A 25,224-nucleotide genomic window follows, 5' to 3' on the forward strand; every position below is an offset into this window, starting at 1 on the left:
AGCTGAAAGGAGTGGCACCTGGCGTGGTCTTCTGCTGCTGTAGCCCATCTGCCTCAAAGTTCGACGTACTGTGCATTCAGAGATGCTCTTCTGCCTACCTTGGTTGTAACGGGTGGTTATTTGAGTCACTGTTGCCTTTCTATCAGCTCGAACCAGTCTGGCCATTCTCCTCTGACCTCTGGCATCAACAAGGCATTTCTTCCCACAGAACTGTCGCTCACTGGATATTTTTTCTTTTTCGGACCATTCTCTGTAAACCCGAGAGATGGTTGTGCGTGAAAATCCCAGTAGATCAGCAGTTTCTGAAATACTCAGACCAGCCCTTCTGTCACCAACAACCATGCCACGTTCAAAGTCACTCAAATCACCTTTCTTCCCTATACTGATGCTCGGTTTGAACTGCAGGAGATTGTCTTAAACCAGAGGTGGGCAAACCGGTCCTCGAGGGCCGCAGTGGGTCCTGGTCTTTGTTCCAACTGACCCAGCACAGATAGTTTAACCAATGAGGTTTCAGCAGAAATGAGAAGCACCTGACTGCAATCGACTGATTGCATGTGTAAAATAGCAGATTGGTGAAAAGGTGTCCTCTTAATGGGTTGCAACAAAAACCCGCACCCACTGCGGCCCTTTGTGGAATAGTTTGCCCACCCCTGTCTTAAACCATGTCTACATGCCTAAATGCACTGAGTTGCCGCCATGTGATTGGCTGATTAGAAATTAAGTGTTAACGAGCAGTTGGACAGCTGTACCTAATAAAGTGGCCGGTGAGTGTATATTTTTTGTTTGAAGCAACTTATTTTTTGATTGAATAATAAAGACACAAATTTCCTAGCCAAAATGAGGGCCAGAGACAAAGCATTACTTCAATCAAAAAAGTTGCATCAACCAAAAAAGTTGACTTCAATCAAATAAAAAAAAAAAATCAAAGAAAAAGTTTTCAAATGCATTTTTTTTAGTTACTTTATTTTTCCATTCACATTTTTTTTTTTATTGAAGTGACTTTTTTTTATTGAAAATATATATTTTGATTGAAGCAACTTTTAATTTTTTTTTTAATTTAAGCAACTTTTTGTATCGAATAATGAAGACACACATCTACCTCCATATGGCTCCGCCCATGGGATACAATTTTTGACAGGGGTAACTACATTGGCATGACACCAGCGGGCGTACCATATTCAATGGACGACGATCTTGGCGAAAACTATAGCTGTCCTAAGCAGCCTGATTTAGAATTGCCCTCAAGAATGATGGGAAACCAAAAACGCTAATTTTCAACTTATTATTATAAATGTTCTTGAAAATTAATTTTATTGCTGACACTGCTTTTTGGGGTCATCAACATGTTGTGCCCCCCTGCCCCAAAAGTCAAACTCCGCCTATGGGTGCAAACATTTCTGCTCTTCACTGTACATCAGACATGCCCAAAGTCCGGCCCGGGGGCCAAATGCTGCCCTTGGTCAAATTTCATCCGGCCCCCAGCCTCTGTCATAAAATCAATAACGTCTGGCCTGCACATAGACTTAATAAATTGGTCAGCAGTACTGCTACCAGCATATGAAGTAGCTTACACCCTAAATGCTGCTCCTTATTTACCCACTAAAAGGCAGCAGCACTCTAAGCAACATTACCCCGTGTGACTCTTTACTCCCGATTTTCTAAAATGGCGACAACAAAAAAAGTTGACCGCGACGGCCGAGGCTTCAAGGATAGGTGGAAATTGGACTATTTCGTACGCAACAACTGTGTCCGCCTCATTTGCAAAGAGACAGTCAGTTTTTAAAAAGTTCAATTTGAGGCGATATTACCAAACAAGACACACTGACCTGTACGGCAAGATTACAGGGAAGATATGTAGCGGGAAATTGAAGCAACTTGAAGCTAGTTTAATTTCACAGCAGCCGTATTTCACAAGAGCCTTAGAGTCGAAAGAAAACGCCACAAAGGCTAGTTGCGAGATTGTTGAAATTAATAATAAAAAATAAATAAAATAAAGCAAATTTGACACAATGAATGGCTTGCTAAAATTTGCTTAAATATATTGTTCTACGTAAAGAACGTCAGCCAAGGTCGGCCCCCCACACATTTTGCCACACCAAATCTGGCCCCCTTTCCAAAAAGTTTGGACACCCGTGCTGTACATCATTTACCAAGGCTTGAAACACCTTTTCTCTCCCAGTACAAATGGATTGGACGTCTAACAACATCAATGGTAGCCAATTAGTTATTTTATTTAGCTTTGTTTTGCATGTGCTGCAGCTTGTTACCTGGCAACCTAAACCTGACTCCTCCTTCCTTTCTTCCTTGCTCCATCACTTCCTCCCACCCTCCCAAACATAAGCACCCACCTCCTCTGCCGCATCTCACGCACGCTTTACGTGCCTTGTCATCACGCACTGGGGCAGGTTCTGGCTTGCAAATGGCACGATGCCTTTCATCTCTCAGGCGAATCCACGCAAGAAAACACGCAAAGGCGTCTTAATACCCGGAATTAAGATGGTCGTTTGATTTGCGGCGTTTTGTTGAATGTGGAGCTCGTGGATGGCGAATGAGGACTCAGAGAGCAAAACGTCCGGGGGCACTTATAACACGCGAGTGGATGTGATGCCCGCGTGACTGCGGGGAGAAATAGAGGCGGCACACCAGGCGGACTATCCCCCTTGTGGTCTAATGAGAATTCCCTTTGGTGCATTTTCACATTCGATGGAAGATTTTTCTCGTTGATGAGGTGAGATATCTTCATCTTTTTTCTTTTTTTGCTCGGCGGTCCATACAGAAGGTCGGATGATGCTCCGCTGGGGAGGAGGGCAGCGCGCGCGCGCACACATACATATAGCCGAGCGGCCCACAAGCTGAAAAGGATGTGTGTCTTTCCATCTTTCTTGTTTTGGAATGTTTGACAACGTGCTGCCTGCTGCTGCTGCTGCTTGCCGCAATGCCTATGGTGACAGAGTGGAAGTAGGAGAAAGAAGCAAAATATATATATATATATATAGAAAAGAACGCAAAACCAGTATGAGCCGCACAGAGGAGTCTTATTGCAGGATGCTGTGAGGTGTAGCCTACAGTATTGACTTTCGAGTCATGGCTGAAACAGTCAAATGAGCTGTTTGAGTTCTTCATTTTCAACTTTCTGCTGACCAGGCTCAAAATGTTCAGCCACCCTTGAACGTTGCTTTTATAACCATACCTTGAGTCCAAGACTTTCATCACAACCCCAAAATGCCCTCGCCATCAGACTCCAGCAGCGTGGCATCGGCCTCAGGGTCCCGGGGTTGGTCGGACAGTCGTCGGGGCATCTCGGGTCGAGGCCCCGGGGGAGCGCGCTTGCTCCTATACCTAGGTCTGTGCCACCTGGGCCTGGGCGCCATGGTCCTGGCTTTCTCCTTCACCAGCATGGCCTTCACCTCATCTGCTCGCGTAAGGCAGTCCTGTCCCTTCTGGGCTGGATTTTTTGTAAGTACAGCAACTGTATCATTCGCTACACTGCACCCTCCACTGTTAAATTGTTCCAAGATAAATGGTTTATTCATGACTGCGATTGTAACTCAAAATACTCACACACTGACATGTAGTAATCCGCTCCAGCCTCACAAAGAAGCAACATTTTCTTGTTCTTGTTTTTTTGTAGGGAAACACAGAACTCAATAATTTCATATTTTACAACAACAATTGCAAATAATTTATCAGCACGAGCATCACATTGCTGGCTCATTCTGATATGTGCGACTTGTCCATCAGGATGAGCATAATAAGGTCCTGTAGACACAATACAACATTTTCGCAAAAGTGACTCAGTGAGCAGAGGATAAAGAACATATGCATTTGGTCTTATATTACACTGGTCAGCAAAATTTTGGAAAATACAGTGTATCCCAAAAGTGAGTAGACACCTTACATTTCTGCAGATATTTACAGTAGGGCAAAAAAGTATTTAGTCTACCACCAATTGTGCAAGTTCTCCTACTTGAAAAGATTAGAGAGGCCTGTAATTTTCAACATGGGTAAACCTCAACCATGAGAGACAGAATCTGAAAAAAAAAAACAGAAAATCACATTGTTTGATTTTTAAAGAATTTATTTCCAAATTAGAGTGGAAAATAAGTATTTGGTCACCTACATAAAAGCAAGATTTCTGGCTGTCAAAGAGGTCTAACGTACTCTAACGAGACTCCACTCGTTACCTGTATTAATGGCACCTGTTTTAACTCATTATCTGTATAAAAGACACCTGTCCACAACCTCAGTCAGTCACACTCCAAACTCCACTATGGCCAAGACCAAAGAGCTGTCGAAGGACACTAGAGACAAAATTTTACACCTGCACCAGGCTGGGAAGACTGAATCTGCAATAGCTAAAACGCTTGGTGTACAGAAATCAACTGTGGGAGCATTCATTTCATTCATTCATTTTCCATGCCGTTTATTCCTCACGAGGGTCGCGGAGGTGCTGGAGCCTATCAATTATTACATAATGGAAGACATACATGACCACTGATAATCTCCCTCGATCTGGGGCTCCATGCAAGATCTCACCCCGTAGCGTCAAAATGATAACAAGAACGGTGAGCAAAAATCCCAGAACCACACGGGGGGACCTAGTGAATGACCTACAGAGAGCTGGGACCACAGTAACAAAGGCTACTATCAGTAACACAATGCGCCGCCAGGGACTCAAATCCTGCACTGGCAGACGTGCCCCCCTGCCGAAGAAAGTACACGTCCAGGCCCGTCTGCAGTTCGCTAGAGAGCATTTGGATGATCCAGAAGATGACTGGGAGAATGTGTTATGGTCAGATGAAACCAAAATAGAACTTTTTGGTAGAAACACAGGTTCTCGTGTTTGGAGGAGAAAGAATACTGAATTGCATCTGAAGAACACCATACCCACTGTGAAGCATAGGGGTGGAAACCCCATGCTTCGGGGCTGTTTTTCTGCAAAGGGACCAGGACGACTGATCTGTGTAAAGGAAAGAATGAATGGGGCCATGTATCAAGAGGTTATGAGTGAAAATCTCCTTCCATCAGCAAGGGCATTGAAGATGAGACGTGGCTGGGTCTTTCAGCATGACAATGATCCCAAACACACAGCCAGGGCAACAAAGGAGCGGCTTCGTAAGAAGCATTTCAAGGCCCTGGAGTGGCCTAGCCAGTCTCCAGATCTCAACCCCATAGAAAATCTGTGGAGGGAGTTGAAAGTCCGTGTTTCCCAACGACAGCCCCAAAACATCACTGCTCTCGAGGAGATCTGCATGGAGGAATGGGCCAAAATACCAGCAACAGTGTGTGAAAAGCTTGTGAAGAGTTACAGAAAACGTTTGGCCTCTGTTATTGCCAACAAAGGGTACATAACAAATTATTGAAATGAACTTTTGGTATTGACCAAATACTTATTTTCCACCATGATTTGCAAATAAATTCTTTAAAAATCAAACAATGTGATTTTCTGCTTTTTTTCTCCACATTCTGTCTCTCATGGTTGAGGTTTACCCATGTTGACAATTACAGGCCTCTCTAATATTTTCAAGTGGGAGAACTTGCACAATTAGTGGTTGACTAAATACTTATTTGCCCCACTGTAAGTATATCTTTTCATGGGACAATACTGACAAAATGACACTTTGACACAATGAAAAGTAGTCTGTGTGTAGCTTATATAATAGAGTTAATTTATTTTCACCCCAAAATAACTCAAAATATAGCCGTTAGTATCTAATGCCCTGGCAACAAAAGTGAGTACACCCCTTAGTAAATACATACATCCCTAAATGACCAAATGAGTACTGCTTGTCATTTTCCCCCCAAAATGTCATGTGACTCGTTAGTGACTCGTTACAGGAGTGCTGTCAGCATTGCTGCAGAGATTGAAGAGGTGGGAGGTCATTCTATTAGTGCTCAGACCATATGCCGCAGTCTACATCAAATTGGTGTGCATGGCTGTCACCCCAGGAGCAAGCCTTTTCTGAAGACGGTACACAAGAAAGCCCGCCCATCTCATCAGACCATAGGACATGGTTCCAGTAATCCATGTGCTTTGTTGACATGTCGTCATCAAACTGTTTGCGGGCTTTCTTGTGTACCATCTTCAGAAGAGGCTTCCTCCTGGGGTGACAGCCATGCACACCAATTTGATGTAGAGTGCGGTGTATGGTCTGAGCGCTAACAGGCTGACCCCCCACCTCTTCAATCTCTGCAGCAATGCTGACAGCACTCCTGTAACGAGTCACGTGACATTTTGGAGGGAAAATGACAAGCAGCACTCAATTTGGACATTTAGGGATGTACGTCTTTACTAACGGTGTACTCATTTTTGTTGCCAGGGGTTTAGATATTAATGGCTATATTTTGAGTTATTTTGAGGGGAAAATAAATGAACTCTATTATATAAGCTGCACACAGACTACTTTTCATTGTGTCAAAGTGTCATTTTGTCAGTGTTGTCCCATGAAAAGATATAGTTGAATATCTGCAGAAATGCGAGGGGTGTACTCACTTTTGTGATACACTGTATCTGCTTCTGAAAAAAGGCTAAATCGTACGTACTGTTGTGACATGGATTGGATCATAAAAGATTTTAGTTCTGGTTGGCTAAAGTATTCAAGATATTCAATAATGTTAAAGTTTGATTACAAAGATACGTTGGTGTAATTTAGGCATGTACTGGTATGAGATTCTCTATGATAAGCTTAAGCCAAAATATCACAGTTTCACGGTATTACAGTATTGCAATTACAGCTCGAAAATGTGTTACTTCGAGATCTCTTGGTTTAAAAAAATAACATTTCCGTTGAACAGGATTTTTCTTTTTCAAAATATATTAGCAAATTGGAACATAAGTATCATGTTAAGTTCAAATAAATTTATAAAAATAACAAAAATGAAATATTCTAAATAAAATGAAAATAAATGCAGTCCCTTAGGTGAGCCTAAACCCACAGCCATAACTCAACATTATTACCATCAGAACAAAAATAATTGAATTATTTTCTATAAAAAGCATGTGTGTATGACTCGTTTCATGTTTACATTATAGACAAACTCCCTTTCTCAACACTGACAGTTGCCAGAGAGAAAAAAACACGTTTTACCACCGCTAGAAACACTAAACACGCTGGTGTTTACTCTCCTAGCTGGTGGGAAACGTTCATGACAGTGTTTACTAACCTTTCATTTTGTTTATATGCGAAATCATATGGCGGTATTGCCTCCTTGGCAGCCACCATGTATTACATGTCAGTTGGCCCTCCTCCTCTAAGCCGCGGCCGTCTGTAACTTCTCTGTAGCCAAAGTATTCCCATACCAGGGATTTCGTTTTCTTCGATGGGGGAAAAAGGTCAGGAGCTTCACCTCCTCCGAGTCCAGCCATCGTGTAGCACAAGACTGACTCACTGACACTGAGAGACAACCAGTGGCGGAGGGCTGAGCCTTGCAGCTGCAAGCGAGGAATTTCTCCCTGCAATTTTGGGACATAAAAAATAGCTAATACCTTAGAGACAGTATGACAGAAAATTTTTGCGGTATTGCAACCATGACGTTTTCAAACCACAGTATAGGCTACCTTGGAACCGGTAATCGGGAAATGTCGAGTGTAATTATATCAGTTTTACAAGTGGCTACATTTGACATGAGATGGATATATCAGTGTGTTCAACCGCTTATGAAATGTGTCTACATTAATGCATTTTGTCCACTTTCAAAACAACAGGATTTATTCAATACATTGAAAACATTATATTATGTCAGAGCTTTTGTCTACATGATTATATCCTGAAATGGTAGACATGTTTTCAGGTGGATGTTTACCCAGAATTAAACATTTCCATTTCAGTTAGTACTGCAACGATTAATCGATTAATTCGATTAGAAAAGAGCTTCACTCACATTTTGCTGCTTTGAGTATTCGTTTAATCGGAGTGGCGTTGTAATGGTTTGTTTTGAAAGTGTTTGCATTTAGTTTTGTTGCTTTGGGTGGATACACTGCCCTCCAGTGGCAACAGTGATTGTGATATAACTCATTGAACATGGCCAAATCCAGCTGCTCCCTGTTAAAACCTACATAAGGTAAGTTTTTGTTTGAGCTAATATGTTTTTATGCCTTCCTAATTTGATTTATAGGTATATTTAGTGATTTGTCAAAAGCATTGTATTGTAAAAAAAAAAAAAAAAAAAAAAAAGTTAACATTTTATAGCATTTAAGCTAGCTGACTTTTGATATGCAAGTTAGGCTAAGCTCAGGTATTTAAATTTATTTTTAAATGAAAGTGCATTCTACATAGTTTGAAGAAACACTCGAGAATTTTATTTTGCATTCACATTCAATGCTCTTTTGAAAGTGCAATCTCAGCAACCCTTTGTTTTACATCTCCTAAAACTGATTCTGCAACGCATTGATGTTCCCAATCCAATTACTCAATTATTCAAAATATTTGATAGGTTAATCGACTACTAAAATAATCGATAGCTTCAGCCCTAATTTCAATTAATACCCATTGTTGCTTAAATTGCTTGGATTTCAACATTTCGGCCAGATACTCTATCTAAAAAACTATAGCCAATGCACACTTTTGACCTCATGTTTCCTTTTTTAGTGACCCCAATTTTTTATTTTTTTGTTAGTCTACCTATGGCATTGTTAGTCTGCCTGTGGCAAGTTATGTGCTGTTTTAAGTATAAATAATCCCATTTAACATTGTTTGAATGTGATTTGCTCATTCTGACATTTTCTCATAGCCACATTCCAGTTTGAGGGCAGAAGTAGAATTCTTATATGCACCAAGTGCAGTCATAAGAGCATGTACGTAGTGTGTATTTTTTGTTTGCAGGTGGTGGCGTCGGGGATTGTTGGCATTATCTCATGGAGGAGACCTTTAACACTGGTGGTATGCCCATTTTCTTTCTATGACCTGCAGTTGTGAGTTGAACTCTGATTCATAGTTCAATTCTTGGCTTTGTATGATTGTCATGCTTTCCTCCCGAATTTCAAAAACAATAATGTGCTTATTTAAGACTCAGAATTGCCAATAGACGTGAATGTGAAATGCGCCTCCCGCCCGAAATGAGCTGGGATAGGGATGGATCCTAACGAGTAACTGGTACAGAAAATGGATGAGTGTTTTATTACATTAGCAAATATAGATACTAGAGACAGAGGGGAAGTGGTTTGACGTGACAGTAAAATAACCAACAGGGCACTTAGTCCTTCTAAAATATGTCATGCAAATGCACTTTTTTTAAATAGACGCCGTAAACAGCAATTAAACGTGACAGTCCACACGAGTGGTCTTTTATTATTAATCAATCTGGCAACCCCTTGCAGATGGATCTTCTTGTAGTTGTGAATTATTGATAGATTCCTTTAAAATATGGCTTACATATTTGCAAAGTTACACCAAGCTCAAAAGGCGTTGAGCTCTGGAGGAATATATGTGCTTTTGTTGCTGTGTTAACGATACCTTCAGTTTGGTCCAACTTAATAATACGGTTCTGAATTGTCCTATAAAGAACAGCATACATAACAGGACAAAAGATTTTTTTTTGCTGCATCAGCTGCTACCAGCCTGGTACTGTACAGTATATATAAATTGGAAAGAAACCCTCGATTCACAATGCATACAAAAATATTCGACCCTGTCTTCAAGCTGTTCCATTTTTCACTGACAGATTCACATTGCGTATTTTTTGCTCAGGAAAAAAATAGCATTAAATTTCAGTATCATTAATCAGTTTTGGAGCAGTGTATAAATAATGAAATGCCAACATTTCTGCAGCAAATTTGACATACCTCCACTGCTCTTGGAATGCAGTGTTGCAGGCTCAGCAAAGTAACTGGATACAATTTATGTGTAAGAGTTTACGGTGTAACATTTTGAAGAATAAAAGCTTGGCCGTGTATCCCTCCACAGGTGTCTCTGTTCATGCTGCTGTCTGCAGTGTGTGTGATCCTTAGTCTTGCTGGCTCTATGCTCTCCTGTCAGAACGCACAGATGGTCAAGTCCATGCTCACTTGTCAGGTACAAATACAGCTCAAGATTTTGCCCTTCAAAACATATGTGCAATTCCGGGAATAGATTTGAGTGCCGCAAACTAGTTCTGCAGTGCTTGATTTCATACTCATTTTCTGTGTGTAGGTGGAGAATGGCCGTTGCATATGTTGTGTACCCCCTGAATCCTGCTCCAGCAAAGAGGATGGAACTCTCGTCCTCAATCTTAATTCGGACTGCCACTCCATAAGACATCAACTGAAAGTAAGGAAAGAATAGAGATCTTATAAGTGCTTTAAACACTCCATTCAAATAGCTTAAAATGTTCTATATTGTTTTGCAGGACTTGTTGTTTAGCGCTTGTGGTCTGAGCATTCTTTCCACCATCATCTGTACACTGTCCACAGTCACGTGCAGCATCCACATTTTTTCCCTAGACCTTGTGCACCTGGTTAGTATACACCCAAACATACAGTGGGGCAAATATGTATTTAGTCAACCACTAATTGTGCAAGTTCTCCCACTTGAAAATATTAGAAAGGCCTGTAATTGTCAACATGGGTAAATCTCAACCATGAGAGACAGAATGTGGAAAAAACAAAAAAACAAAACAGAAAATCACATTGTTTGATTGCAGATCTCCTCTAGAGCAGTGATGTTTTGGGGCTGTCGTTGGGCAACACGGACTTTCAACTCCCTCCTCACCCCGTGGCATCAAAATGATAACAAGAACGGGGAGCAAAAATCCCAGAACCACACAGGGGGACCTAGTGAATGACCTATAGACCTTACTCACGTGACGTCACAGCCACGCCCCCGCGCCATGTTGTCCGTCTACTCGTCATGTTAATGCATTAGCGCTTCGTAAATTCCTCCTATTATGGCGTGTTTTTCTGCTCGTTAACATTAATAATCAAAATGGTGAACTCGTGTGTGGCGGTCGGTTGCAAAAACAGAGAAGATAGACGGAGAGACTTGAAGTTTTACCGTATTCCGAGAGACCCGAAAAGGAGAGCGAGATGGATTGCTGCAATTCGACGAGAAAACTGGGCTCCAAACGACTACCACAGATTATGTAGTAGTCATTTTATATCTGATAAGATGCATTTAATATATATTTAGAGGGTTTTGGGCTGACAACCACAATTAAGATCATTGCTAGGCTAATCGCCGACAACATACACTCAGACGTTGTGAATGAACTACCTGAAAATATATAATTATAAGGGGATAATAAGACAGTTGTCATACAATTCATTTACAATTTCACTATTGAGGTCAAAAGCCAAAAAATAAATTCAACTAGGGACAATCTGGAGTAGTGCTATCGCACTTCATATTTATTACATATTATATATGTATGTAGTGAGAGTGCTATCGCTAAACCATATAAACATTAAAAGCCCTAGCTCCATTGACAAATGACATGAAATACATGAGACTTGATAGTGGATGTTAGCAAGAACAAAAGATTTTGAATTGAAAATTTCGTAACTCACCTTCCCGAGCACAAGATAGATTCCTGCCGAATTTTCGTGGACGAGGACCTGTTTCACTCAACCAGCAACGAAGTATTTATAAGCCTCCAAGCTCTTAAAGTTTTTCAAACTTTCGTGAGAATAGGCTGATTTTGTGTGGACAAGATAGTTGTAAATATCAGGGTAGCAGATGTCAGGCAAAGACGGCGAAGACAGCGGTTCGAAAAACATCGATTTAGGCATCAAATATGGATCTGGCGAATGGATAAACGGAAGCTTTTCCGCATAACGCCTTTTATGCAACGCATCCAATGAGTTTACAGCGTCAGATAACACCGAGGCTTCCATGAATTGCTCTATAACTTGCACGACTAATTGAAAACAATGAGAATAGGTCTAAAAAATACGGACAATATGGCGGCCGGATACAGCGACACATCATTTTGTGACGTAGGTGAGTAGGGTCTATTGAGAGCTGGGACCACAGCAACAAAGGCTACTATCAGTAACACAATGCGCCACCAGGGGCTCAAATCCTGCACTGCCAGATGTGTCCCCCTGCTGAAGAAAGTACACATCCAGGCCCGTCTGCGGTTCGCTAGAGAGCATTTGGATGATCCAGAAGAGGACTGGGAGAATGTGTTATGGTCAGATGAAACCAAAATAGAACTTTTTGTTAGAAACACAGGTTCTTTTGTTTGGAGGAAAAAGAATTCTGAATTGCACCATACCCACTGTGAAGCATGGGAGTGGAAACATCATGCTTTGTGGCTGTTTTTCTGCAAAGGGACCAGGAAGACTGATCTGTGTAAAGGAAAGAATGAATGGGGCCATGTATCGAGAGAATTTGAGTAAAAATCTCCTTCCATCAGCAAGGGCATTGAAGATGAGACGTGGCTGGGTCTTTCAGCATGACAATGATCCCAAACACACAGCCAGGGCAACAAAGGAGTGGCTTCGTAAGAAGCATTTCAAGGTCCTGGAGTGGCCAAGCCAGTCTCTAAGTCTCAACCCCATAGAAAATCTGCGGAGAAAGTTGAAAGTCCGTGTTGTCCAATGACAGCCCCAAAACATCACTGCTCTAGAGGAGATCTGCATGGAGGAATGGGCCAAAATACCAGCAACAGTGTGTGAAAAGCTTGTGAAGAGTTACAGAAAATGTTTGGCCTCCGTTATTGCCAGCAAAGGGTACATAACAAAGTATTGAGATGAACTTTTGGTATTGACCAAATACTTATTTTCCACCATGATTTGCAAATAAATTCTTTAAAAATCAAACAATGTGATTTTCTAGGTTTTTTGCCCACATTCTGTCTCTCATGGTTGAGGTTTAACCATGTTGACAATTACAGGCCACTCTTAATATTTTCAAGTGGGAGAACTTGCACAATTCGTGGCTGACTAAACACTTATTTGCCCCACTGTATCTTTCTTTTTCACCACTTGGCCCTATATTACAAAAACATGCACAACAAACAGACAAAAGGTTTTTTTCATCTTTGGGTGCACCGTGCTAATAACGTTAGCCACACACTTAGGCTGAAAGGAGAAATAGAAGACTCTAAATTGTCCATTTAAATGTGAATGCATAGACTTCACTATCAGTTGACAGGACATGGGGCTCAAGGCCGATCCGTAGGGGGCCTAACCAAAGCTGCTAGCGACCTAAAACCAAAAAACGCACCTTTCTGAGGCATATATGAGTCTCCATGAGCAGCGACATAAAAAAAGTTGTTCCTTCATAAAATTCCGTTAATATTTTTTTTTATAAAGGTACTGTATAACCAAACTCAAAATGGAATGGAATAAAATTCTGAAATTTTACGCCAGATGCAAAAAAAAAAATCAACAAATGCAGAGATGATCACCTACATTGTCAGAACCAATAGCAATATTTAACATATTATTTCAGTTTTTGCCCGAAATGGCAACTTAGGTGTTTTGTTTTTTTTATTTAGTGCTGGTTTTCAATTGCTAATAAATCACTCAATTTTCACATCAGAAACTTAATACTTGAGGAAAGCATGCAGAATCATCCTAAATTTACTCAACAAAAGCAAAATTTGCAATTTATTTAGGTTTAATTCCAATGTTACTATTGCCTCAGCACGTTTTGCAGGCTATCTGGTCCTCGTCCTTTTAAGATTGAAATGTTACATATAATAAAACACGTAAAATGCATTTTTTTTGTATGGGTGCAGAAATGTCTAACTTACTAATTTTTTGCCAAAAAACGGGCAGTTGGCCGAAAATTACCTGGTTATTTGAATTTAAAGATACGCTATTGTGTATGGATACAACATGGCAGCCATTACAAAACAAAGAGATTTTTAGGTTGAAAATTCTTGTAAATAAATGCGTAAATCCCAGAATTTCCATAGATATGAACATAAAACAGTCTAGATCAGTGGTTCTTAACTGGGGTACGATCGAACCTCAGGGGTTCGGTGACGGATAAGAAACGCAGAGCCCTATTTTGTACGCTGCCTAAATCTAGGCCAATTGGCATTTTAGTCCAGGTTTTGGACTGGTTTGCCATCAATTTATAGGCTTTTGTTCCATTTCTTTCAACTGCTAGCCCTGTATCTAATTGGAGGATAAAGTGGTTTGCTCTGTGGAAGGTTGACAAGCACTTAGTATGAGGAAGTATAACAGACCTACAGACAATGTGAACTGCATAGATAATTTAAATAAAAAAACAAAAAACATTTGCTTCATTTTACGCCATGAAAATAGTATGTGATGCAAGGACACGACAATAAAATCAGAATGTAGATATGAAAACAAAAATAGGAATGGCGTGAAATGAAATGAGTCTCATCTTACAATGTGAAAATCAACAGCAAAAGGGTAAATTGTTTGTCATAAATTTGAAATCTGGAAGAAATTTGAACAGGAATTAACTTAGATGTTAGCTTGCTCAGTTTTGAATTCGTAAAAAAAAAATGGCTTTATTGTGAAATTCCAAAGGGTTCGGTGAATACACCTTTGAAACTCGTGGGGTTTGGTACCTTTAGCAAGGTTAAGAACCACTGGTCTAGATTTTTGTTTAAAAGCAAAAAAAAAAAAAAAAAACGGGCAGTTATAATTCATTTTACGTAAATATTTCAATCTAAAGTGACACTAATTTTTTCCCATTCACTTTTTTCACAACATTTCAAAGTGCATGCATGGTGCTGTTTTGTATAATAATTACCTTGAGTAATCGACCAAATCACTCTTGAGACACTCCTGCCTTCTTGTATGCAGTAAAACTTTTTCCTTCTCCACCTAAATCCGGTGTTTGAACGCAGCGTGTGTTTGAGTTTATAGCAGTCAAAGCTGCGCGATGCTCTGCCTGGCCCGGTCCTCTACGGGAAGGCGTGGCACAATGTCTGTAGGAGCTGTGTAGTCAACTGATGGTGAAGTCCATGGTGAACGGTTGTCTACATGTGCCCAATATCTACTTTTTCACCAAAATTTTAAAAACATAAAATGAAATTTTGTTAAATTTGAAGCTAGGTTTATATACTACAGTTGCTGTAATGGGAACCCTCTTTATTCAGGGGTAAACAATAGGATGGGGGGGCAGGAAAGCATAGGAAAGCAACATAGAACACAGAATAGAATACATAGACTACATAGAAGCCACATGGCCCAGAACAATGGAAAGGCTGACAACACAGAAGTTATCCTATCTTGTGACTAACTATAATAAGGAAAGCATAAATGTTAACTGCATGCACAATAGTTCTAACAAATTTCCCTTGCAATTTTGGCCAAATTATGATTTCTATGTTGTACTGTATACCTGTATATTTTGAACAAGCTTACTTGCATCACCCCTCCTAGCTGGCGCCCCATCGTTCTCGATCCGTCAATCCGGAATGCACCACTCCTCAGGATGCTTTCCTTACCAACATCATGGACTTCGATGAGTTTGTTCCGCCTATTCCGCCGCCTCCTTACTATCCTCCCGAATACACCTGCAGCTCAGAAACAGACGCTCAAAGGTAATAATGGCAATATGAACACAGACAAATCATTAGTTTGTACAGATATCCTTAATGTTCTGGCTTTCGAGGATACATGCAGTAGGTAGTATAAGAAATACTAAATACTGTGGAAGTCATAATTGATTATTTTTTATGTGCAGTATCACCTACAATGGCTCCATGGAGAGCCCTATTCCGCTCTACCCGACTGACTGTCCTCCTCCATATGAAGCAGTGATGGGGCAAAGAGCTGCCAGTCAAGTGAGCATTTTTTTCGTATATATGAAGTCATACATTCTTGTGTTGACAGTAGACCCTAGGATTTGTTTAGGTAATAGGGACCAAGTCTTACTGACTTTTACATGCCACATTAAAGAAACCTTTTTTGCAGAATAATAAGACGCATACCGTACCTGAAAAAAATTGTCCAAAAAGATGGATATGCTGATGCCAAACTGCGAATAAGCAGGGCTCCATTGTAGTTATATGCGTCACTATGGCGCTACTTCTGGTGACATTTTGGATCCTTTTGGGTCTGTTTAGGCAACTATGTTTGACCAACACGGTGCTGAGCTGTCTGGCGAGCGTGCAACCTCTACAGCATTCAGTGGAGAAGGTGAGTGATGATTTATGACGTGATATAAATTAGAATTTACTAAGGGTGTAACGGTACATGTATTTGTATTCAACTGTTTCGGTAGGTGGTGCTCGGTTCGGAACGGAGGCGTACCGAACAAGTTTCTGACATAAACCTTACTTTTCTAGGCTGTGAGTCGATCGGGTTACAGTTTCTTTGTGTAGATTATATTTACTCCGTCTTCTCTACTATAATGAGGACCAACACAGTAGGACAGTATAACCCAGAAACGTCAACGGCGCGACAACGTGGCCGCCACGAGAACGCAATGAAACGCGGGCGTTAAAGTCAAATCAGCCAATGCACACCAGTCGCAGTGCGGTCGCGTGTTAGACGCATCCCAGAAGCGGCTTAACACGACGCACACGAAAAGAACGGCAGAGTTTATTATTTGACGTGAGACGCGACCCTCCTGCGTCAATACTACTACAGGTAGCTAGGATCGGGCAGACCGGAAGTCACTCGTGTAAAAATACGGTGGATCCGGTCGATTTTCAAACTAATATGCAATCGTAACCCACTTTTTTAGTCCATCAGATCTCTTGAGTGGTAGATCGGGCACAGTTGACTTGTCTTTGATGATTTACTGCTGTCTTCTCTGCTATAATAACCAACACGGCCCCGTGTTCAATACAAAACCCTCTTACCACAACAAAACAAGTAGGAACTAATATTCACATAGGAACTAAAGTTATACAACATACTGTAAAATATACAATATAAATGAATACTACATCACTAGTACTACATCTGAAAGGCAAATTGTTGGTGGATTATCTTTAAATACCCGCTACTTTTTGAGCAAAATTCTAGCTTTGTATAGGCTAATGTTCTTATTGTTGAAAGCACAAAGGTGTGTAATAAACAACTAGCACATTTATATTTTGCATTTTGTTTTCTTACTGTACTGAAAATGAACCGAACCATGACCTCAAAACCGAGGAACGTACTGAGATTTTTGTGTACCGTTACACCCCTAGAATTTACTGATTTTTGAAAGTTGGTCAACTGAATGTTGCTTCACTGTATCAGACATATTAGTATATCAATCTCAACTACAGTAGTCTATGTCTAAAGAAGTCAGCATGATGTATTTTCAAGGGTATTGAGTTACATCCACATAGAGTTCATAACATTCAGAAAATACCAAGAAATCATTATATTGATTGTTGATTTTCATCACAAGTGATAAAATAACTAGACGATTGCTGTGTGATATTCTCGTAACACTCTGGTGTTTGAAAACAAAGCTGAAACATTAATGTTGGCAGCTAAATAAGTATCTCTGCTGCTATAACCATCACTCTTACAAGGCTATTGATCCAGTTCTCTTACTGCTACACCTTAGTGGTGTAAAAGTCTTGAGCATTTATGTTTCCCAGCAGTTTAAAATGAAATAGCGATGCAAAACAATGAAAGCAATTTTCCTGCCATTAGATTTCTATGCAGAGGGAGCAAACGTCATTTTAAAATTGAGTGAAACTTAAAGATAGTTGTTGTCTTTTACATATAATTCATCCTTTCTCCTTATATTTAGTCTCAATGGACAGCGGATCTCTGCTCATGTCAGAAATAGTAGACATTCCAGATGATTCGTCTCCGTCCGAGGACTCCTGTCTGCTGGAGGTAGCGCTGAGGAACCAAGGCGGCAGGACCAGCAGGGCGGTCAGCGAGGTGAGCGAAGGTCCAGATGGAGGAACGGAGCGCATAAGCCTCCGTGGTCCTCGGTCGCAAACACCGGAGAGTCCTCTGGCTGGAGGACCAAGGGCCAGACGTTTCCTCAGAGGAGAGCGGTCCAACTCTTGCTCTTCACCCAGCACTGCAACCACCATATACAGGTGGGTGGATGGTCATTTACACCAGCAAGATCTAATGGGATATCCTCCCAAAACAAGAACCATGCATTTGACATGCAAGGTTACATTCATATCTTGAACGCACAGTATATCATTTTTTACTTTATTACAATGGATACAAAAAAATATATTTCATTCATGACAGACAAATTAAATACTATTATTTTGAAATTTGACTTTTCAAAAGAAATTCATTAATCAAAAATTGTATTTTTAAATAATGTAAATCAAAATAGTTGTATTTATTTATATAAAACCAATAACACATTTTTTTTTTTTAATTCAATGAAATACATTTATTTACCAAAAGGAAAAACTTAACCCTAGTGTTTTAAATAAAGGCAAATTTGGCAAGCAAATACTCTTTAAAATGATGCACATCCAAAAATGTTTTTTGGGACAAAACATTTAAATTGCTATTTAGAAACATTAATTTCAAATTAATAACTGAGTGAAAATGTAACCCAAATTTTAAAAATGTACAGTGGTACCTCGACATACGATCGCTTCAACACACGATCTTTTCGACATCCGACATAAAATTTGACTCGCCATTTGTTTCTATATCCGGTGACATGATCGAAATACGACGATTTATGACAGCACCGCAATTTCAAGACTTGTGAGAGAAATCAACGTGGGTTTCAAGAATGTTAGTGCCGGTGGTGAAAAAAGGAAAAAGATGACGCTTACCATTGAAATGAAGATGGAAATGATAGAAAAATATGAGCGTGGTGTGCACGTCTGAACTTGCTCGGCTGTAGAAGGTCTACGATCTCGACTGTCCTCCGATGACCTCCGTTCGCCAATCCTTATAAGTTAAGGTGACAATTAATATTGTGGTAACATCGCCAGCTTTGTCAGGTTTTTAATAATTTCCTTTAGATTCAGAACTTGCGCAGCACAACATGCCTACTCTCCGCCGGAGCTGAACAAAGTGAAAGTAAAAAGTCCTCCCTCACTTTCGTTCAGGTACACCACGCAAAACACATCCACCACATTAGAACCTGATTCGTTACATTATTACAGGTATTATTATTACTATTATTATATTATTACTCTGATTTTTATTCATAATTTTTATGCTTTGCTCTGTGTAAATGCTATTTGCAATAGTACCAGCTGTATTTATTAAGGATTTAGTGTAGGTTTTTAGGCTGTAGAATGAATTAATGGAATTATAATGTATTTTTATGGCGAAATCCTGCTCGACATACGACCATTTCAACTTACAAACAAGGTCCTGGAATGAATGAATTTTGTATGTAGAGGTACCACAGTATATCAATTTAATTGTAATTAAATGAAATGTATTCTTATTAAAAGGAATGGCGCACAGTAACATTCATTTATTTATGTTAATCAATATACAAAGGTGTATTCATAGTCATTTGTGGAGGAATGTATAAGTGTATCGTTGGCCTAACAACATCATTACATCATTTACATTCTACAATGTCATTTAGCGTTGTATTCAAGACCACACTATCTGTGACCGACTTGCCCAAGACCAGAACTCACTGCGACCAATACGAGACCAAGACTTTTTGGAATAGAGACTCCAATACCAAGACCTTCATAATGTTGTCTTAAAACGGGTCTTGTAAGTTACAACACTAGTGTTCTTTGCTGAGTCATTTGCTATTATTTGACCCACCAGGTCTCCACTATTGCGGCGCCAGGCCACACTAGCTAGAAGCTGTTCCCAGTTGGAGGCCGTAGCTGGGTCCGCCTCGCAACAGAAAACCTCTGTGCCAGACATCCTAGTTCGTCCCTCTACTCCTTTGCGTCAGGCAGCTGCTCAAGACGCCTGTCCTCCTCTCACCGAGAATAGTGTTGGACCTCCTTTACAGCGCCAGCCGCTGTACCTGCGACGACGGGCAGCACGGAATAGAAATGACAATGAAGGCCTGCTACGCATTACGAGGTCACGTAGTGAACCGGTGCTCAACTCCTCTTCAGGTTTAGGTAATTAAGACATGGTGCTTCTAAGATACTTAACATTTTAATCGCCATCATGAGCTAATGCTAAGTCTAAGCAACCTTGACACTAGTAATAGTCGTAGTAGTAGTAGTGCTTGTTACTCTGCCTACTGTTTCTTTTTCAAATGCAGCTCTTAAGAACCATATTTGGCAATTTAAGTTAGTGTTTCAACTCCCACACTTTAGGGATTTAACACATACACATTTCCTACTGTAATTGCAAGGAGCGGTACACTCCTAATGGCAAGTATGAATAATTGTTTGTCGATATGTGCCTTGCAATTGGCTAGCGACCTGTCTAGAACAGTGGTTCTTAACCTTGCTAAAGGTACCGAACCCCTCAAGTTTCACCTCTGGATTCACAGAACTCTTCTTAAGTGGATAATATAGCATTTTTTTCATATTCAAAACCGATATATCTAAGCTAGAATGCTAATAATTTAGCTGATTCCCATCCAAAATGTTTATAATTTCGACAGCATGTTTTATAACCAGGTCAAAATTTGAGACCACGCTACCCATTGGTCTGTTTGTATATTTATTCCCTCATACCAAGTGCGAGCCAACCTTCCACTGAGCAAACCAGTTTCTCCTCCCATCAGATTGAGGACTAACAGTTAAAAGAAATTGATTAAAACTGTAAATTGGAAGCAAACCGGTCCAAAACCTGGTCTAAAAAGCCACTTTGCCTAGATTTAATCAGCGTACAAAAATAGGGCTCTGCGTTTCTTTACTTTCACCGAACCCCTTAGACTTACTCACCGAACCCCTGGGGTTCGATCGACCTCAGGTTAAAAACCACTGGTCTAGGGTATACAAAACTGTACATGTATCCAGGGTTAAGCTCCAGTGACCTTAACTATGAAGGAAAGGAATTTCAGTAATAGATGGATGAAGATATCTTGAACATATTTTTATATAAATCCAGATTTGTTTTTAAAAATGTGTCTTTTTTGCCATTTCTTCATCAGTTGACTTGAGATTTGGTTGCAGCAAAGCTTCTCCAGATATAGGTAATATTTGCTGAACTCTAATGATAAATCATGATGCCTTTTTAATGACATAATGTACTGTAATGTACAGGTATATAATAATATAACAAAATTATTTGGGAGTTTTGACCAAAAAAAAAACAAACAAAAAAAAAAAAAGAAATATTTTATTTTCTCCTTAGGTCCATCCCCTGAGACGCTGCTCCTGCCGCGTACATCTTTGCAACCGGCTACTGCTTTGCCAACAAAAGACACCATGAAATCCACAGACCCAGGTGTGCAAGTTCCCTCCAAAGCTCCGGTATCACCTCTACGTTTACCCAGAGAATACCACCGCTCCCTTGGAGACCTCAAGGTTTGTCTAGAAATGCTCTCATACATACATATATCTACAGTATACCCAGATGGCTGAGCCTAGTATTTGCTGTATTCAACACAATCTCAGATTCGTAGGTTTCTGAAGTCCTATTAGTGTAAACTGTTCCGAATGTAAGTTGAAAATTGTATCCTGGTTAGACTGTCGCCATCAATGTAGCCTATGACATGACTACAGTACATACAGAAAGCAGAGTCATTCAAGTTTGCAGGTTCCATTGCATGAAAAAGTTGTTGCGTCCTCGTTTAAGCATTTAGATTATCTTACTGAACTTGTAACCTGTCTCCTCCAAGGTGACTCGAGTTCTTGTGGCTCGCTTCCTGCAGCGCTCCAAACGCAACCTGGCGCCCTCCTCTGAGCATGCTGGGAGCGCAGGGCAGGTACCGAAAAGGAGGGCAGGAGCTGAGGGCACCGTCACCAACCATCTGTCGTTGGAACAAGTATGTCTACCCAGTTACAGCTTATAGCATTACTCACTTAAATATAGACTATTTATGTAATAGATACTTTTCGTATATAAAAAATACCATCGGTGCTTGCACTTTATAGTTAAGGCCCAACACCTCACTAAATCCTTTGGAAAGACATGAAAATACAGAATATACTAGTAGTCATTAAATTTTAGTTTTAATCATTTGGTGAGGCATACTATTTTTATGTGGATTCACTTGCAACTATTGAGTGTTCAATGTACCCTAATGCACCTTCATGGTGAATTCAATTTGAATGTTTTGAGTTGTAGTTATTGCACATTTCATTGTGGATAACTATGTTTGACAAGAAGCCTTTTCCAGATCCGGTTTATTTTGTTGATCTATTAAAATAGGTCAGGGCTGAATTAAATTATACAATGTGAATAGAACACTTTTTGAGATACAACCAGACTTCATAATATTTCGACAGGGCGTGGGGCCGATTCATAGGGGGCCTATCTCCGTCAAAGCTGACCGAGTGGCCAGGGCCGGCCCAGGCCATTTGGGGGCCCTAAGCAAAATAATACCAAGGAGCCCATATTTTTCGTCACAGTGTACTGTGAAACCCATACATGCAATCCAACCCATACGTCCATATTTTGTATATTAATCAGATTTTTCGTTTCTCTGCCCCAGAAGGATAAATTCTCTTCGACATATTCGTGCATCTATTTTCCAAGCAAGTTTGAGCACCAATCATTGCAAAGCAGGTTCAACGTCACTCCCCAGGTTGCCAGATTGTAATGAAAAGAAAATGGATGTTTGCACCGATAAACGGCAATGCGCGACACATTATTCACGATGCTCTATTAACAACGTATAAAATGAGGTTGCCAGATTGGGGGCTCTTAGTGGTAAGGGGCCCTAAGCAGCTGCATAGTTTGCGTATAGGCTGGGCCGGCCTTGCGAGTGGCAGACAAAGAGCTTTTAACGTTGAAAATTCTTGTGAATAAATGCTTGAATCCCAGAATTTTTTATAGATATGACTGTAAAACAGTCTCGATTCTTCGTTAAAAGCAACAAAAAAAAAACGGGCAGTTAGCATTTATTTTACGTAAATATGTCCAATATGAACCTAGTCTTTTAGCGAATGTGGCGCTGCCTTATCACAACAAAGAGCTTTTTACGATGAAAATTCTTGTGAATAAAAGCCTAAATCACTGAATTCCTCATAGATATTAACGTAAAATGTATTTTACGTAAATATTGGAAAGAAGGACGCCAATGGTGTAGCGGCTAATTTCTCCCATTGAATTTTGTTTGCATGTTTCAAAATGCATGCACGGCACGAAAACTATAATAATTACCTTGAACCCTTGAACAAATCACTCCTGAGACAATCCTTCCTGTTTGTATGCGGTACAGCTTTCGTACTTTTTCAACCTAAATCTGGCGTTGGATCGTGGCGTGCGTGTTTAAGAATAACTCCTCTTGATGCTAAGTGTGGGCATTCCCCCTACCAGAAGGCGTGGCGTAGTGTCAACGCCCCGTGCCCCGTCAATATAATATGAAGTCTATGATAAAACAATGGGCTACGTGTATTAATCATTACTAGTAATAAACCCAAAAACTATTTGTTAGCCCTTGTATGGTATTTCCTGTTTTATTTAAGCTTTAATCTACTTTATGAAGGAAATTACTGTGTTTCTTATACACAACATGTAATTCACTCTGTTTTTGTCAATTTGAACTTGGAGGGGCAAATAACAGCTTGGAACTTTTTTTTTAAAGAATTGTCACTATTTGCTAATCTGTCTGCTTTCTATAAAGTCATTTAAGTAAAATTAATTCTCATCATTTAATTTACTCATATCTCAAATATTTGCTTGTATTCTTGTTAATCATAATACGTGTTTTCTGTTGTCTGTCTGTATAAAACAAACAATGTCAAGGTTTGGCGAGCCCCTTGGAGCACCAGTCGAGGACAACCCAACCACCACTCCCACCAGCGCACCCACCATCACTCCCACAGCGACAGCCGACACAACCGCAGCCACAGCGGCCGCGCCCCAGAAGGCATCCACCTACGTAGCTGTGGGGATTTAAACTCTTCGTCCTCTGTATCTGCACGCCGGTTAGTGTCTCCTCATCTGCAGCGTGGTTCGTCAGGAGCACTTTACTCAGAGTCTGCCCTGTGAAGAGAAGGAATTTAAAGATGATGATCATGTATTGAATATAACACATCTGAAGACCCATCTACTCCAAAGTCTTATGGCCTTCTTCAGTGGGTGCTGTACAACATTCTGAATACCAGACAAGATGCGGCCTAAACAGTGCTAGCAGAAACCCTCTTTCCATTCAACTGCTGCCTTCGCAGTGGAAAGATCCTGGAAGACTAATAGGCCTTCAGGCGTTCAACATAATGGACTGCTATATGTTAAATGCCCTTTGGTACAATGTTGTTTAATATTTTGGGTTGGCAGGTTGGATGATGATGAAAAAAATAACTTGGGTTTTGTCTTCCTTGTAAAAAAAAAAAAAGAAAATGAAAAGAGACCGACCATGCATATTTAGCCTTGTGTAATATAAAATAAGCAAACATTCCCATTTTTCTTCTTTTCGCGATCCTTCACACCTCTTGCCACTGACACATTTGCCCACATAAATAATAATAATGCACGTCTTGTATTCTCTTTGGCTGGCCACCTTGGATACATGGTTTAGTGTGCATGTTTTTTGACCCCCAAAAACATCGGACATGTCTTTCTTTGCACGGTTTGCCCCCTCCCTGTGTACACACACAACTTAGAGGAAGTGTTAAATGATATGTGTTTTTAAAAAAAGTGTCGCAAACAAAATATGCATATGCAGCACATTGGTGTGCAATATGTCCTTGTGGACAAAGCATATCTGATTGTGGCTTTAGCAGTCGGATCCTGTTAGATAATGTGTTCATTGCTCTGATGAAATGTCTCTTGCAATAAATGTACAAATTTGTAAGAACACTACAGTACAGGGCTCACACTAAAGGTACCGGGCTGATTTTACTTGTAAAACATACCAATGGATCCTGAGATGTACATATACACACACATACTACTTGCACTCTCCACTGAGACGTGTTTCTACCTCCTCCCGTCTTGCATTATTATTGCATTATGTCTTGCATTATTTATTTGAAGAAACGTTTATCTGTATGGCAGGCTTTGCAGGATACAGCCTTAAAACCTGAATAAATTGTATGTAAATATGACAGCTGTATATTGAGTCCGCTTTATGAACTGCATGGGGCAGAATTCTGTATTGAAACATATGACTTGGCAATCAGTTGGGAAAAAATACAACTAAAAAGTTAAACTATTTAAAAACAACACAAACTGAAGACTTATAGTTCCTTTATGAATGTATTTGGTATTTGTACTTTTTTTCCCCCAAAGACAAACCCATTGGTTTACGTTCTGCCCGCTCCACCTGAAACCCCGCCCTATTTTAATTCTATTGGGCAGCGAACGGAAAAGCCCATCCTGGTTCGATG

The 25,224-nt window shown here is 40.2% G+C and overlaps 1 protein-coding gene across 1 annotated transcript; it reads left to right on the forward strand.

The window, feature by feature from the left end:
- The first annotated feature begins 2,243 nt into the window (after nucleotides 1-2,243).
- On the forward strand, nucleotides 2,244-25,090 carry fam189b (family with sequence similarity 189 member B). Its single transcript, XM_057834616.1, has 14 exons — nucleotides 2,244-3,456; nucleotides 8,823-8,879; nucleotides 9,903-10,010; nucleotides 10,128-10,244; nucleotides 10,324-10,431; nucleotides 15,290-15,450; nucleotides 15,594-15,693; nucleotides 15,976-16,048; nucleotides 17,607-17,907; nucleotides 19,586-19,893; nucleotides 20,880-20,921; nucleotides 21,083-21,255; nucleotides 21,570-21,716; nucleotides 23,642-25,090. The coding sequence occupies exons 1-14, from the start codon at nucleotides 3,223-3,225 to the stop codon at nucleotides 23,885-23,887; spliced, it is 2,175 nt and encodes a 724-aa protein (XP_057690599.1). The 5' UTR covers nucleotides 2,244-3,222; the 3' UTR covers nucleotides 23,888-25,090.
- Nucleotides 25,091-25,224: the final 134 nt, after the last annotated feature.

This window comes from Corythoichthys intestinalis, chromosome 4, assembly GCF_030265065.1.
Source record: "Corythoichthys intestinalis isolate RoL2023-P3 chromosome 4, ASM3026506v1, whole genome shotgun sequence".
Lineage (NCBI taxonomy): Eukaryota > Metazoa > Chordata > Actinopteri > Syngnathiformes > Syngnathidae > Corythoichthys > Corythoichthys intestinalis.

What these genes read in the sequence shown, in the direction of transcription:
- fam189b (XM_057834616.1), top strand. Translation starts at nt 3,223, where the DNA reads ATGCCCTCGCCATCAGACTCCAGCAGCGTGGCATCGGCCTCAGGGTCC. An exon ending in TACAGCATTCAGTGGAGAAG is followed by an intron (nt 16,049 to 17,606) that starts GTGAGTGATGAT and finishes CCTTATATTTAG; the next exon opens with TCTCAATGGACAGCGGATCT. An exon ending in CAAAGCTTCTCCAGATATAG is followed by an intron (nt 20,922 to 21,082) that starts GTAATATTTGCT and finishes TTTTCTCCTTAG; the next exon opens with GTCCATCCCCTGAGACGCTG.